Source organism: Zeus faber (genome assembly GCF_960531495.2).
Source record: "Zeus faber genome assembly, chromosome: 22".
Lineage (NCBI taxonomy): Eukaryota > Metazoa > Chordata > Actinopteri > Zeiformes > Zeidae > Zeus > Zeus faber.
This window is the reverse complement of record NC_137209.1, coordinates 15792807-15806452: the sequence shown is the minus strand read 5'-3', so window position 1 is coordinate 15806452 and position 13646 is coordinate 15792807. Positions and strand designations below refer to the sequence as shown.

General features: G+C 44.4%; 1 protein-coding gene across 1 annotated transcript; it reads left to right on the top strand.

Moving 5' to 3' along the window:
* The first annotated feature begins 1371 nt into the window (after positions 1-1371).
* Positions 1372-12607, top strand: arsj (arylsulfatase family, member J). Its single transcript, XM_080022950.1, has 2 exons — positions 1372-2025; positions 10341-12607. The coding sequence occupies exons 1-2, from the start codon at positions 1649-1651 to the stop codon at positions 11719-11721; spliced, it is 1758 nt and encodes a 585-aa protein (XP_079879076.1). The 5' UTR covers positions 1372-1648; the 3' UTR covers positions 11722-12607.
* The last annotated feature ends 1039 nt before the right edge of the window (positions 12608-13646 follow it).

The following is a 13646-nucleotide window of genomic DNA, read 5'->3' as shown; positions in this document are numbered from 1 at the left end:
TAGTTTAATGACATGTTTACAAGTAGCATTACTTCATCATGACATATGATGAAGTAACGTATAAATACACTGCGCCCAATAGTTCCCGATCCACCTCTCCGCCTGCGGTTAAAAGTACACCGTTCTGTGTTTTGAAGTGAAGCCCATCAATTCACATGCTCCCAATGTTCTTGTGGTGACGTAATGTTTTATCCCCACCCACAACCCCCTCCCCCCACTGGCTGTGCATGCTCATGTAAGCGTTTTCAATCGTTTTTGCCTTCTCGTGTGGACGGAGATATTTTCAAAAATCGTTGGTGTGAACAGACATTTTTTTTGAAAACTCGGGGAGAAAAATAGGTTTTTAAAAATACCCATATGTGTGTGGGGGCGAGGCCTCAGAGGGAAAGGTGCATCATACTGAATGAAGTGCCTCTTATGCTTACAGAAAAATACGTTAATATTGGCAACCACAATAAAATAAAAGCAAAAACAAAAAAAGCTCATAGGAAAAAATTAAACCATCCACATCATTCACTTTTAATAATTACTTTTGATACTTAAGTAGATTTAATATGAGCTACTTTAAGACTTTAAATCAAGTAATATTCTAATGAGTGACCTCCACTTTTACCGGAGTTGTTTTTTAGTAAGATATCTCTACTTTTTCTCAAGTGTGGCTTTCCAGCACTTTGTCCACCACCGCTAATACATTTGACTGGTAAAACTAAAATAGTTACTAATATCTGTTGGAATAACAACTACTGTAGTATCTCATATACAATATAGGTACGAGTAACTTTTAAAAAGTGAATAGATCGTCCTATGGATTAAATGTTAAAACGGCACACCATAGGGCTGTGGGGTGGTGAGTGCTCTGCATTGGGCGTGTACTTATCATGGGGGGGGTACTTCTCTGGACCCTGCCTTGGGCTCCACAAAGGCTAGGGCCGGCCCTGCGCTCACCCTTGGCTTTTGGGAGGAGGGGACGTACACGCGCCTATGTTCCTTCGCCTTTTCGGGGGGAGGACACGCGCGTCTTGGCGGATCGTGACGTGACGTGTCGCAAGCTGTGGGGAGTGAAGAGGCGGGGGAGTGATGTGTGGGTTTTTTTTTTTTTTTTCAAATGTTTTATTATCTTTTGCCGGGTGGTGAGGAGATGAGTGCGCCTCCTGAGCGGCGCACCGGATGGACGCTCCTTCATTCGGAGGAAGAGTTTAGATGACGCCTCTGTAGTTCTAGTAAGTGTGTAGATCTGCTTTTTTTTTTTTTATTGTCAATAATATTTATTTTAGCCTGTCATGCGAGTAGAATGAACAGGCTGGGCGCAATGCAGACTCTCTTTTCTTTTAACTTCTTATGACAGTGACTGCCGATGCAAGTGAAGTGTTATTCACGGTTCTTTGACTTTTGTAGATTGAAACTTGATTTTTTATTTTTGCTTCCACGTGGACTCACCGACAGTGTTCGATTCGCTTATTTTTGCCCCGGTGCACCAGCTCCAGAGCACTACCTCCGTTCGGGGTCCACTATGGCCGGATGAAGGAACCGCAGCCACGATGCGAACCCGATTTCCACGTGTTGCTGTTACCCCCGGACGGTCGGTCCGATCGAGGTCGAAACACACGCAAGTGCTTGGCGGCGTCTTAGCGTATTAACGCTGCCTTGAATGCGGTTTCTTGCGGGTCCTGCGATCCGAACCGCAGCGTGGTGGCGTGCCTTCCTCGGGGGGGGAAAGACAATGTTTATTCCGTGGCTCCTGGTGCATTTCCTCGGAATCGTCGCGCAGACGCGCCGTCACCAGATGTCGTGGGAAAACTGGGACGTCAGCTCGAGGACTCGGGAGAACGACTTGGACAAGCCCAGCAGTCAGCCGCACATCATCTTCGTCTTGGTGGACGACCAGGGCTTCCGGGACGTCGGGTACCACGGCTCCGAGATCAAGACGCCGACCCTGGACCGGCTGGCGGCTGGGGGCGTGAAACTGGAGAACTACTACGTGCAGCCGCTGTGCAGCCCGTCCAGGAGCCAGCTGATGACTGGCAGGTGAAAAACATGTCGCCCTCAACGGGTCGCCTGATCGCGATTATCGTATGGCCGAGCAATATAATCAATACCGAGATGAGATGAGATATCCCTCGGATGGTGTCTTGAAGGCTGCATTACAGCAAAGTAATGCACTTTTCTGAACTTCATAGACTCAACTTTTTATTCAGTGTAAATGGTTTGTGGAAAAAAATGGATATTGTGATATTTGATTTAGTTAATATCGTCCTGCCGATGCCTTGTGCATGGAAATGTATTTAAGGGATTTTCCTGTGTTATTGGAGGACACTTGCCGTTAAGGCTAAGTCAGGGAAATGCGGGGTGAGAAGTGTGAGAGGACCACTGACAGTTATGTAGACTTTCCTTACTTTATCTTGCGAAGACAGCCGTGGGACCGGAAATTCGGTCCAAATCTTCAAATGTTTGGAAGTGGGGCACGCCGGGTCTTGGCAACCACTTAGTATTTCTCTTGGTGGGCAGTAGGAAATAATGGGAGCGGTATTACAGGGAAGGCTGATTACATCAGTGAGGGGTGGGGGTGCTTCTTGTGGTTTCACTTTGTAGTTCACTTGTGTTTCACATCAACAGTCTTTCCTCCCTGTACTCAGAGCTTCGCGGGGCACCATCTGCAGCTCGACTCCAGGAAATGGGGAGAGAGTTTTGCCTGGCACCTCTTTTGGGCAGACGTGGGGGGGCGGCGGCATAAGCGGGAAAAAATGCAGCCTTGATATTTCTCTGTGGGCTCTGAAACCACCCATCTCTAAACCATGGGTATAAGTGGAGGGCTGCTTATGCCTCTATGTGCAATCTGCAGAAGAGTGAATTTGTGATTGGAAACAGACGGTGCTCCCCCTTGTGAGATATCACATATAAAATAGTGTATGTTTGAGTGGTTAAAAATATTGAGTGGTTTAATACCGTGCCAAGAGCAGATGCTTACTATAATTGCCCCCGTAAACCACTCCAGAGTTTTAAACATCATGGACTTAGTCTCTCTACCAACCTCACGAGCAATTTATTGTCTTAGATGTGCTGGAAACTGGGTTGTCCTTGCCTTTTTTGGAGCAATCTCTTTCCTGGACTAGCCTAACTCAGAACAGAGCCTCAACAAAAGCCCAAATTCCCAATCGAAAGCCTTCAAAAGACATGCTTTTGGGCCTTTGAGGCAATACGCGGGGTTGCCGCGGTTACTACTGGCATCTCACCCAGCCACGCGTTATCTGAATATGTTCTTCCTGTTTTTGTTTTAACCCCAGGGCCACTCACTCAATATGAAACAATTTTTTTTCTTACCCATCAGCCAGATGGATCGGTGTCTTGTCTTATAAAATGGCAGTTTAACCGAGGATGTCGGACAGCTCAGAAATAAACAAAAAAAGTGTTTAACGCGTTCAAAGGAAGGCTGAAAGTTATTATTCCAAGTGCTGCTTTGTAGGTGGTAAGATGTGAGAAGCATATTATTTTGAACCAAAACTATTTAATTTAACAAGTTCCCAATATGTCAGCTGCAGTATTCAACTCATTCTTAAGGGAGAGATGACAGGTGAAAATTTTGTGAAGCAGGCTTTTTTTGTGCATATGTGAGGAGGGGGGTGTTTAAGTAGCTCGTAGAGTAAATTCAGGCAGAGCACAGCGTCATGCATGCCACCTGACAGCCATCTGACCGTGGCCTTGCACGTACCCGTCACAACTCTTTCACTCAATAAGGCAGACTATTTGAATCTTCTCCCACAGCCTTTAACCCTGCACTGGCCAATTGCTGAAATCTTCACAACTCCACTCCAGCCTCCTACAGCATCCGCAGATAAAACCGAATCATTGTTAATGCTTGGCTCTGTTCTGTGACCCATAGGGGGGTTATGCAGCACACCCTGCACAGTAAGGGCAGGCTTGCCCTGAGCAGCAAGGAGACATTGACTAGAACGGAGCCTTTACACCAAAAATAACTGTATGTGTATCATATTGAATAGAATGCTTAATCTATGACGGGGTGTTTATCGATTTAAAGTGTATTTTTTTCTTTTTCCCAGTAATTCATTTGTGCAGACCTGCAGGAAAGTCATGGTAAAAATTAGGTTTAACCAAAACAGTCATTTTAAGTTTAAAATGTTCCAGAGCAATAGGACGAAGCTGGAGGCTTTGTGTGCCATGCACTGTGGTGGTTGCGGTGTCATGGTGGGTTCAACAGTAGCAGGCCTTCAATCTAAAGCGCTCTTCAACATTCCTCCCTTTGACCAAAGGACACCACCCAATAGATCATCATTCTAGTCAGTGCTCCTGGAGGATGCTGTGATTTAGGGAGGGGTGGGGGGGTTCCTGAATGAAATCCTACTTATCTCAGGCTCATGACAAGTACAGTGTCTTGCCTGAACTCTTCCTCCTCAGCAGTAATGCAACAAACTGCCACAAAATATGACAGAAGACAGACAATCCCTTTTTTAATTTTCTTATGTCAACACATAAGCACCTTGTTACTTTCAGAAGCTTGAAAGACGGATGTCCCAGTCACCGGGACTGGCCTCAAGTGAGGGCTCTGCTTTTAACATTTATACACAGACTCTTAATTATTACACTCCTCAGCCTGGTGAACGCCCACTTATCTACCGTAGCGGAGAGGTAAAATGCCAAAGGAGGAGGCAGGTTATTATTTTGACTTGTACATCCCTTGTGGCAATTGGTGAAGAGGCAAAAGCAATAACTTATCTGCCAAAGTCCAACTTTTTATTACCTTTTCACTTTTGGGCAAGTGACGTCAGATGGTTGTTCTGTAATAATAGTAAATAGACTTTTTAAGTATCAAAGATAAATGCTACACTGCTCAGGAGCAGTGACAACTTGCCCATCCGGACAAATTCAATGTGTGGCCTCTTTGACAGGCCTTCTACATAGAGAACACAAAAAGTAGGTGCTCTAACTCTTTCCCCAACCTTAGTCAGACACACACTGCATGTCAGATGCTGCTACACCAACGGATTATGCCTGCGGTACCGTGTTTTGAAGCATTTCTGGTTGCTGTTTTTCTTCTGCAATAGACTGTTTCATTATCCCTTCATTTTAATACTCCTTTTCCTTCAACCCTTCCACATGGCCTTTACTTCCCCTGGGGGTCAAAGTAGCGAGCACACCTGTCAGTCACAAGGAATTATCACAATAATTAATTACATTTTCATTATCCGGCTCCCACATCTCCCATTGAGGTCCTGAATTCCCAGAGCAGTGGCAGGCAGATCATCAGTGAGGATTGCCGCTATGTTTTCCAAGAGCACCTCTGTCAAACTTGAACACTATACTTGTTATTTTACCATCTGCTGTATATAACACTCCCTGAAACCACGGACAGGAGCATTTATTTACTCAAAGCTTCATTTCCCAACGAATGGTCCATACCTATCTTGGACTACCAGTCCCTCAGCCTGTTGCTTTGGCAGCACATCAAGCTTAGTTTGTGCTTCCCTCTCTCCCTCCGCACCCTTCTGTCCTTGCAAACTCGTCCCTTTTACATTCGGTCCGTTGCTCAGACATCAAACGTTTGTAGTGGGGACTGAATGAATGGGGTTTGCGGCCCGGTTTGCTCATGTTTTTTTTTCATGTGAAGGAATATACTGTATGCACTAGTTGTCACAATGGAGTAATTAGCGATGTAAAAACTTGGAGTGAAAAAATAAAAGTACACACTACACAGAGACGGCAAAGGAAGAAGCTGACAAGGGGGCTGTACTGAGCTAGCCGCTCCACTCCCATGGCTGATTTTGATTAGATGGAGAAGGCTGAGCACGGTTACTGATTTGAACCAGATGTGTGGAGGACGTGGAACGGTATTACAAGCATACGCTATCCCAGGCTCTGGTAGTGGTGCTGGTTGGCTGGGTTGGAAAACTCAAACCTCTAGCACCTCAGTGGCCCTAGTAGTGGCCAGTGCATTTGTTTTGCAGGTCCCTGCGTAGTTGCAGGGCCCTCTGCAATTTTTGCCTTTAATGGAGGGTATGATTAGTTGGTTTTTTGGTCTGTGGTTGTTTGAACAAACCAGAAAGTTTTTTCTTGTCATATCATTGCCGTGGTGCTTGGATGTTGAAATGAGCCTGTAACTGGCACAGATTCCAATGATATTGTTTGAAATAAACCGAAACATGAGGGCCCCAGCAATTTGCAGCGCTCTATGGTTTTAAGAGAAGAGTGTAAATCAAATTTACTGGATAAGGGGAATGACAGAGGGACAACAGAGGGACAGCAGAGGTTATTGCCCTCATCCATTCTAAGGCCCCGGTGAATATTAAAGCTCCAGCTGTCCATATGGGTCCTCAAGAAGTGCAGAGCACAGGTTAGTACTAATTTGCCTCCATGCCCCCCTCCCCCTCCCCACTTACCCCCAGCCCTACATGTCACTTATAAATAGAGCAGAGATACTTAGGAATTCTCCACACTCTACCTTGTACCAGTCTCCCATTAAGACCTTGCGTTGGTTTGGCTGATCTGTGCAGGGATCAGAGGCCACACTTAGCATGACATTCTCATTACACGGCTGTAACTTTTCGGTATGTGAATGCCGGGAACTTCAAGGCTCCTTTGCTAAGTAGGAGGGTTAAAGGTCTTTTTTTCTAAACACAGAATCTTTCAAAATGCTGGCACATGTTTCCGTTCTCCCTATTTTATTTTTTTTGACCTCTGTAGATCCCATCACTGCCTTGGCTTTGATGCAAATCAGTCAAATCATGCAGGCGATCATGCAAATTCAAAGCCAAATGTTAATGGTTAAGGATAATAAAGAGAGGGAGAGGATAATAAGGCCTGGGTTGAAAAATTGTCTATCATTTAAAACACTGATTCAATGCTTAAGTGAATATGTGTAATATCTATTGTGGTGGTTTCGCCTACCACACGCCACCCAAGTTGCGTTTTAAGGGACCACCGGCACAGAGACACAGATGACGGGGTTGTAGATGCACCAGTTAATTGTAGAGAGTGGGCCAGTTGGAATTAGCCCAGGAGCAGATGAAGATGTGTCATGATGGGTATCTGAATCAGTAATGGTATCGGCACATTAGTGTCGGAATCGGATCGGAACTGGAAAAAAATAGGTTTAATAATAAAAACGCTCTTATAAAAACATTATTTGTTGAATATTACTCTATGCAACCTTTAGAGAGACCAGTTGTTCACAAACTGACAAATACATGAACGACAACCATAAACTCCATTTCATTTGTATTGCATCTTCTTACGGCAAAACAAGGCCCCCTCTATTCTGTGGCCTGGGACCTTGGTATTGGGGGTTTTGGGGCCCTTCTCTGCCCGGACCAGTGAGAGATGTAAGGTCTTCCCAACGCCTGAGTAAAACTGAGATGCGCACACATGCACCGACTCCAGGAGCGGCGGTGTCGTTTCATTTTCTATTCCACACTCATTGACCTCAACCTCAAAGACTGGCGCCTGAATAGAGCTATCAAAGTTCAGTAATCTCACAACATTATTACCGCTTGAGTTACACATTTTGAAGATCCCTGGAAAGCATTTGTAAGTCCATGAGAATCTGTTCTATATTTTTTCCGCTAATTAGTGACAGCTCAAAATGACCCGCGTTTTATTTCCAAAGTGCCTTGGGAAGGCAGGCAGGCAGTTTAAACTGTCCACCACAATTGCCTCTTCTGTACACTGCACAAGATGCTGGCTTAGCAAATGGCTCAAAAGTTGTTGGAGGGAATAGCTGCTTTCGGCAATTGCCATTCGGAGATAATCCCAATAGTAATGTATGCATTAGGCATTTATAATTTGATATTGAAATAACGATTTGAATGATTTTCAAATTGCAGTAGTCGAGATTTTAAGGTTTCATCAGTTGTACTGTTATCAATCCTTTATCAGCCCTAGTCGCGAGTGGGCAAGCAGTGGTAGAGAATTAAATGCAGGATATGGTGTTGTTGATGCAACATGTGTTTGACAGATCACAGGGAGGCCCGTAGTTCTAGACTACACTATAGGGACTATAAGGACATTACCTTCTTAGCCAACTCCCTCTAAGGGTTCATTAACTAATCCCTCCACTGTCATTTCACAAGTGAACAAATACAAGCTCATATGAACTTACAGCTGTCTCCAACCCCCATCGCCCCCCTTTCCTCTCCTGCTTTCATTTCCCTCTTTCACAGAGGAATGGAAGTGAATATAGTGTATGCAAATAAAGTGTCGTGATCTGTGATAATGTGAGACTTTATTAATCCCCAGGCTCACTAACTCGTGGTCTTGACATTCCACATTCATCCCTTATGCAACAGAACAAGCCCTGGACAGTGTCTTACCTGACAACCCTAATGTTGCGTCAAACTCTGATGGTGAACTTCTTTGGGAGACCCGCTGGTTCCACTCGAAAACCTTAAATGACATTCAAATAATTAAACTAAAGATCCTTTCACACATGAAGTACATTGTCCGGAGTTGCCCTTTCAGACATGTAGCACATAATCAGAGGTTGTCTGTGTCAGATGTATTTAAACTTGCTTGTAATACTCAGTTTGGTGACGCATGACGTTGCAGAGTTTGACAGCACACCCAAGATGGCGGACAGGGCTACTGACTCATCAGTAATTATGTTTTTTTTTTTTTGTTTTTGTTTTTTTTTTGTACATTTTGTAAAATCAAGTTAATGTCCTGTCCATCTGATTCGGACATTTGCATTTACATGTACAACTACTCTGGGCAATGTCCAGATAATTTCAGGGTTGCAGTGCATGTGTGAAAGCAGCTTAAGTTAACCAGCTTTATTTTGTTGTTTTTCTCAGGTTTGTTGTAGTGCACTGTTACTCATGGTGCATTGGTGTTTATGCGGCATGTGAGCTGGCGTGCTGCCTGTTGTTCAGGGAAAGGGCACATACCCGCTGAGCTCTCTCAGAACTTATGAGGGTGCTGAAGGAAACATAGCCCTTCTAAGACAGACTGGTAGGCCTCCAACTGAAACTTCTTTAATTGACGCCTAAGGTAACCACATGGGTTACATTTAGCTGTCCCTCGTGTCCGCTTGCTAACCTTACTGACCTTGAGTCAAAGGACGATGGGGTTCGGGGGAGGCTGTTCCAGAAGGGTTTCGTCCAAACTCTTGGCTGTCATTGGCTCTTCTCTTTCAGAATAAAGAATTCAGACAAAAATTAAGTCTGACGTAGTGGTGCCCATTTTCTGCATGTAGATGGCTTCGAAAGTCCCAGGTCCCCTTCAGCTGGTGCCAACGCAGGCTGTCACCTACACTACTTTGTCTAGCAAGGGAAAGTCTGTCTAGAAATTGATCATGGCGTCCATGACTATAAAGATTGCCTGGTGTTTTCTTGCCCCAATCCTAACCACAATTCACAATGCATGCCTAATCCAATTAACAATGTGTTTTATGTTACCTTCAGTCTTGACCTTGACCTTGAGGCTATTAACAGGGTCATTAACTCTCATGCTGTAAAATGTTAATTTGAGCTCACATTTATCAACAGCGAAAATAGACAAAACGGTCACATCAATGATACAACATCGTCTGGGTCCTGCTTCTCATCACAGCTCCATTTCCTGGCTTGCTTCGAATGACAGATCTTCAGTTTCGACCCCAATTTTCTGGATACCTCCGAACATATCTATTGTCACATGACACCATTTACAATAGGATCTTGTTTTCAGAATGTTCTGAGCACTCTTCTCCCAGCTGCAATCTATTATCTTTGGAATGGTCCTGTTGCAATTGCTATTAGAACTGGAATACATAATAAAATGTTATAATAGACCTTACACACATTTTTTTTATATGGCTAGTTAACTCATCGACTTGGTAAGGCTTGTTAAAGAGGGACCACAGGCTAAAAATCCTGTGGTCTGTTTTTGATTCATCTTGTTGCAATATCATAAAGCCTGTAGAAATTTTATAAAACGTATTATAATACTCCTACTGTCTTACCTGGAATAATTTCTCCACTGGTGGTTATGCAACTTTGGGCACTTCAATATAGAACAGTGTGGTCTTATTTTCAGTTTTTATGTCAGACAATATATGTCACATACTGTAGTCAAAGAAAGGGCATAACGCCATCAACCATCAATCAACCAATCATATCAGCACATTTACTTTGTAAGATGCTTGTCTGGCTTCAATGTAATCAAGAGTATTTGACCTTAGCCTTTTTAAATGTAGCTTTTTCTTTTATGTTTTTGAGGAAAGTCCCTTTACTCTTAGCCATGAATTGATTTTATATTTTGTAATACACTTGATGACCAGCTTTAACCAATGCACAGATCTCTAGACCACTTTTGAGTGTAACCCATGATAACCGACGGTGTTTTCTGTGTCATAGGTACCAGATCCACACAGGCCTACAACACTCCATCATTCGTGCCACCCAACCCAATTGCCTCCCACTGGAGAATGTCACCCTGCCCCAGAAACTCAAGCAAGCTGGCTACACCACCCACATGGTGGGCAAGTGGCACCTAGGCTTCTACAAGCGTGGTTGTATGCCCACCCAGCGTGGGTTTGACACCTTCTTTGGCTACCTCTTGGGAAGCGGCGATTACTATAGTCACTACAAGTGTGAAAGGCCCGGCATGTGTGGGTACGACCTTCATGAGGGTGAAGAGGCAGCTTGGGAACAGGATCGTGGCATGTACTCAACCATGATGTTTACCCAGAAGGCCATTAGCATTTTGGCCAATCACAATCCACGCAGACCCATTTTCCTCTACTTAGCCTATCAAGCAGTTCATTCACCTCTTCAAGTCCCTGCCCGTTACCTGGAGCGCTACAAGAGCATTCCAAACTTGCATCGGCGTAAGTATGCAGCCATGGTTTCTTGTCTGGATGAAGCCATCCACAACCTCACACTGGCGTTGAAACGCTACGGCTACTATGACAATACTGTTCTGGTGTACTCCTCAGACAATGGTGGTCAGCCACTGGCTGGAGGAAGCAACTGGCCCCTTAGGGGGAGCAAGGCCTCCTACTGGGAGGGGGGCATCAGGGCAGTGGGCTTTGTTCATAGTCCACTGCTGGTGAACAAAGGGACCAGGTGTCGAGGATTGATCCACATCACAGACTGGTTCCCAACCCTGGTCGGCCTAGGGGAGGGGATTTTAGAGGAAGACCTCAACCTGGATGGCTACGATGTCTGGGAGTCTATCAGTGAAGGCCGCCCCTCGCCCCGGCAGGACATTCTCCATAACATTGACCCCATCTACATCAAGGCCAAGAACGGTTCTTGGAAGGCCGGCTACGGCCTATGGAACACAGCTATCCGTGCAGCCCTCCGCGTGGGCCACTGGAAGCTCCTTACAGGGGTCCCCGGCTATAGCGACTGGGTGCCCCCGCAGACCTTCTCCAACCAACTGCTGACCAACCGCTGGCACAATGAGCATGTCCGCTGGGACCGCGGCAAATCAGTCTGGCTGTTCAACATCAGTGCCGACCCTTATGAGAGAGCGGACCTGTCACAGCGATACCCACATATCGTGAAAAAGATGCTGATGCGGCTAGCGCAGTACAACAGGACAGCAGTGCCGGTGCGTTACCCGGCTAAAGACCTGCGGTCGAACCCGCAGTACAACGGAGGGGTCTGGGGTCCTTGGTACAAGGAAAAGGATGATGAAGACGAGAGGGACCATAGCCTCCTCACCAATCACCTGGCCAACAGACGACGGAAAAAGGCCAAAAAAGCAAAGTTTAAACGAAAGGCAGAATAGCCCAATATTTTGTCTCCCTCCCATGATTTGTGAATGACTTTTCAGTTGACTTTTCTCAGGGACTGACACACCTGCATTACAGGATCATCATCTTTATTTCTAGTGTTCAACCGGTGATTCAGACATACTATACTGTAGGAAAGATCATTTAACAAATGCATCTTTTTAAAATTCCTGAATTTAAAAGAAAGGAAGGGACCCAATTGTTCAAACACTACTGTACTGCCCAAGCACAATGAAGACCTCAAGCTTAATTAGGGCTTTTTTAAAGAATGTTTATTTTTATAGGTTCTGTTGCATGCTTGAACTTATGTGACCATTAGAGTGGCTAGGTTGATGCGCTACATCGACTTTATAGGGATTTATATTTCTACTAGACAGTAACTTTTTTAAAGGCTGTGCCACATGTTGTGGAAGAAGAAAAATAAATTGTGGAACGCATAGTTTTATTAAGTCGCAGTTAAAAACAGATTAATGGAAACTGATATCTGATTTATCTGACGGGATTGTCCATGTGAGATTTACTTTAGTACTATAGGCACAATCTGCCTGAATGGTCTACAAAAAACAAGTTATCCCCTTTCAGATGTGTCTTGTCTGGCACCAGGCGAACATGAATGTAAGACAAAGCGAACAAATATAAAAGCGCCCCAGGCACAAAACCTCTTTCTCCTGCCCTTGTTTTCTGCGTTATTTCCCCAGAATATCTTCATTTGTTAAAAGGTGTGATTTTTATTTTTATTTTTTTATTGGGAGGTTTGTGCAAACAGAATGACCGATTATAGTTTCCTTCATAATTAGTTTGCATTTGGTAGCAAATGCAAATGCTTGGCTTCCAAGAACATTTTGTCCTGGAAAATGTTATAAAGTTGGATCCGACCAGTCATTAAAAGCTTACTTTCTTACTTTCCTAAAAAATGCCATGTTCTTTAGTCACAGGGTTTATGGAAGTGTAATCAAACGAGAATAAAACAAAATGAATGCTGTTCATCTCGAATGGCTGAGTTGAACTTAATGCTCAATCAGTAGAAGAACTATTTTTCATATTAATCTGTTGCTTGGCACCCACATAAACAGGCATACATCTCCAAAACAACAAGGTTAATATTTTAGGTAAGTCCTTCACTGATGGCATGTTGAGTTACATTTTCTTTTCCTTTACAGGCATTTTACGACAACTCAACAACTGCAAAATACATTTAAAATATTTTTTGTTGCCTAAATATGGATGACAAACATGCTTCGGTTAATGAGTTTTGGTTTTCATGGAAACTCACAAGGTTTCTACCCCACAGAAATGTTGTTCTTTTAGTTTGTGTAATAAAACCAAACCTCGTTTCAGATCAATTGAACCCTTTCAATAAACATCCCGGCCTCGCTGGATGAAGTGCCTCCCTCGTATCATGCCAGTTGCCCCACCTCTTTGCCATCCTCCTCCTTTTTCTCCACTTTGGTCGTGCTGAGTCGTGACCTCAGACCTCTCAGCATTACACCGCCCCCCCCCCCCCACACACACACACCCGAGCTCCCACGCCCACAGTGGCTTCTACTTACCCTCAGGATGCTGGCATTAAATAAAGGAAATATGCCTCTGTCTTGCCCTAGCAGCTGTAAATCCGCGGCAGGTGAAGTCCAGACGGGTTGCACATGCTGCTGTAGTTCTCACACACCCCCACCGAGGAATTGACTTATGTGGTTGGGAACCAGACTTCATAGGGGGAGTTAAGCAGGTTTTTGTAGTTCATGAGCAAGGGTTGATCCAGTAAATTTTGCGTTCCTGCGGGGTAAGGTAGACACCACCGACATGGAAACACTGTATAGAGGAGTGCATGCGTAATGCAAATACAACAATTTAACGAATGACCATTTGCTAAAAAGTGCCAGCTAAAAAATATGGGTTTAAAAATATAATAATAATCGCATTG

Coding starts and splice junctions, on each gene's coding strand:
- arsj (XM_080022950.1), top strand. CDS start 1,649: ATGCGGTTTCTTGCGGGTCCTGCGATCCGAACCGCAGCGTGGTGGCGT. Junction 2,026..10,340: donor AGCCAGCTGATGACTGGCAG/GTGAAAAACATG, acceptor TCTGTGTCATAG/GTACCAGATCCACACAGGCC.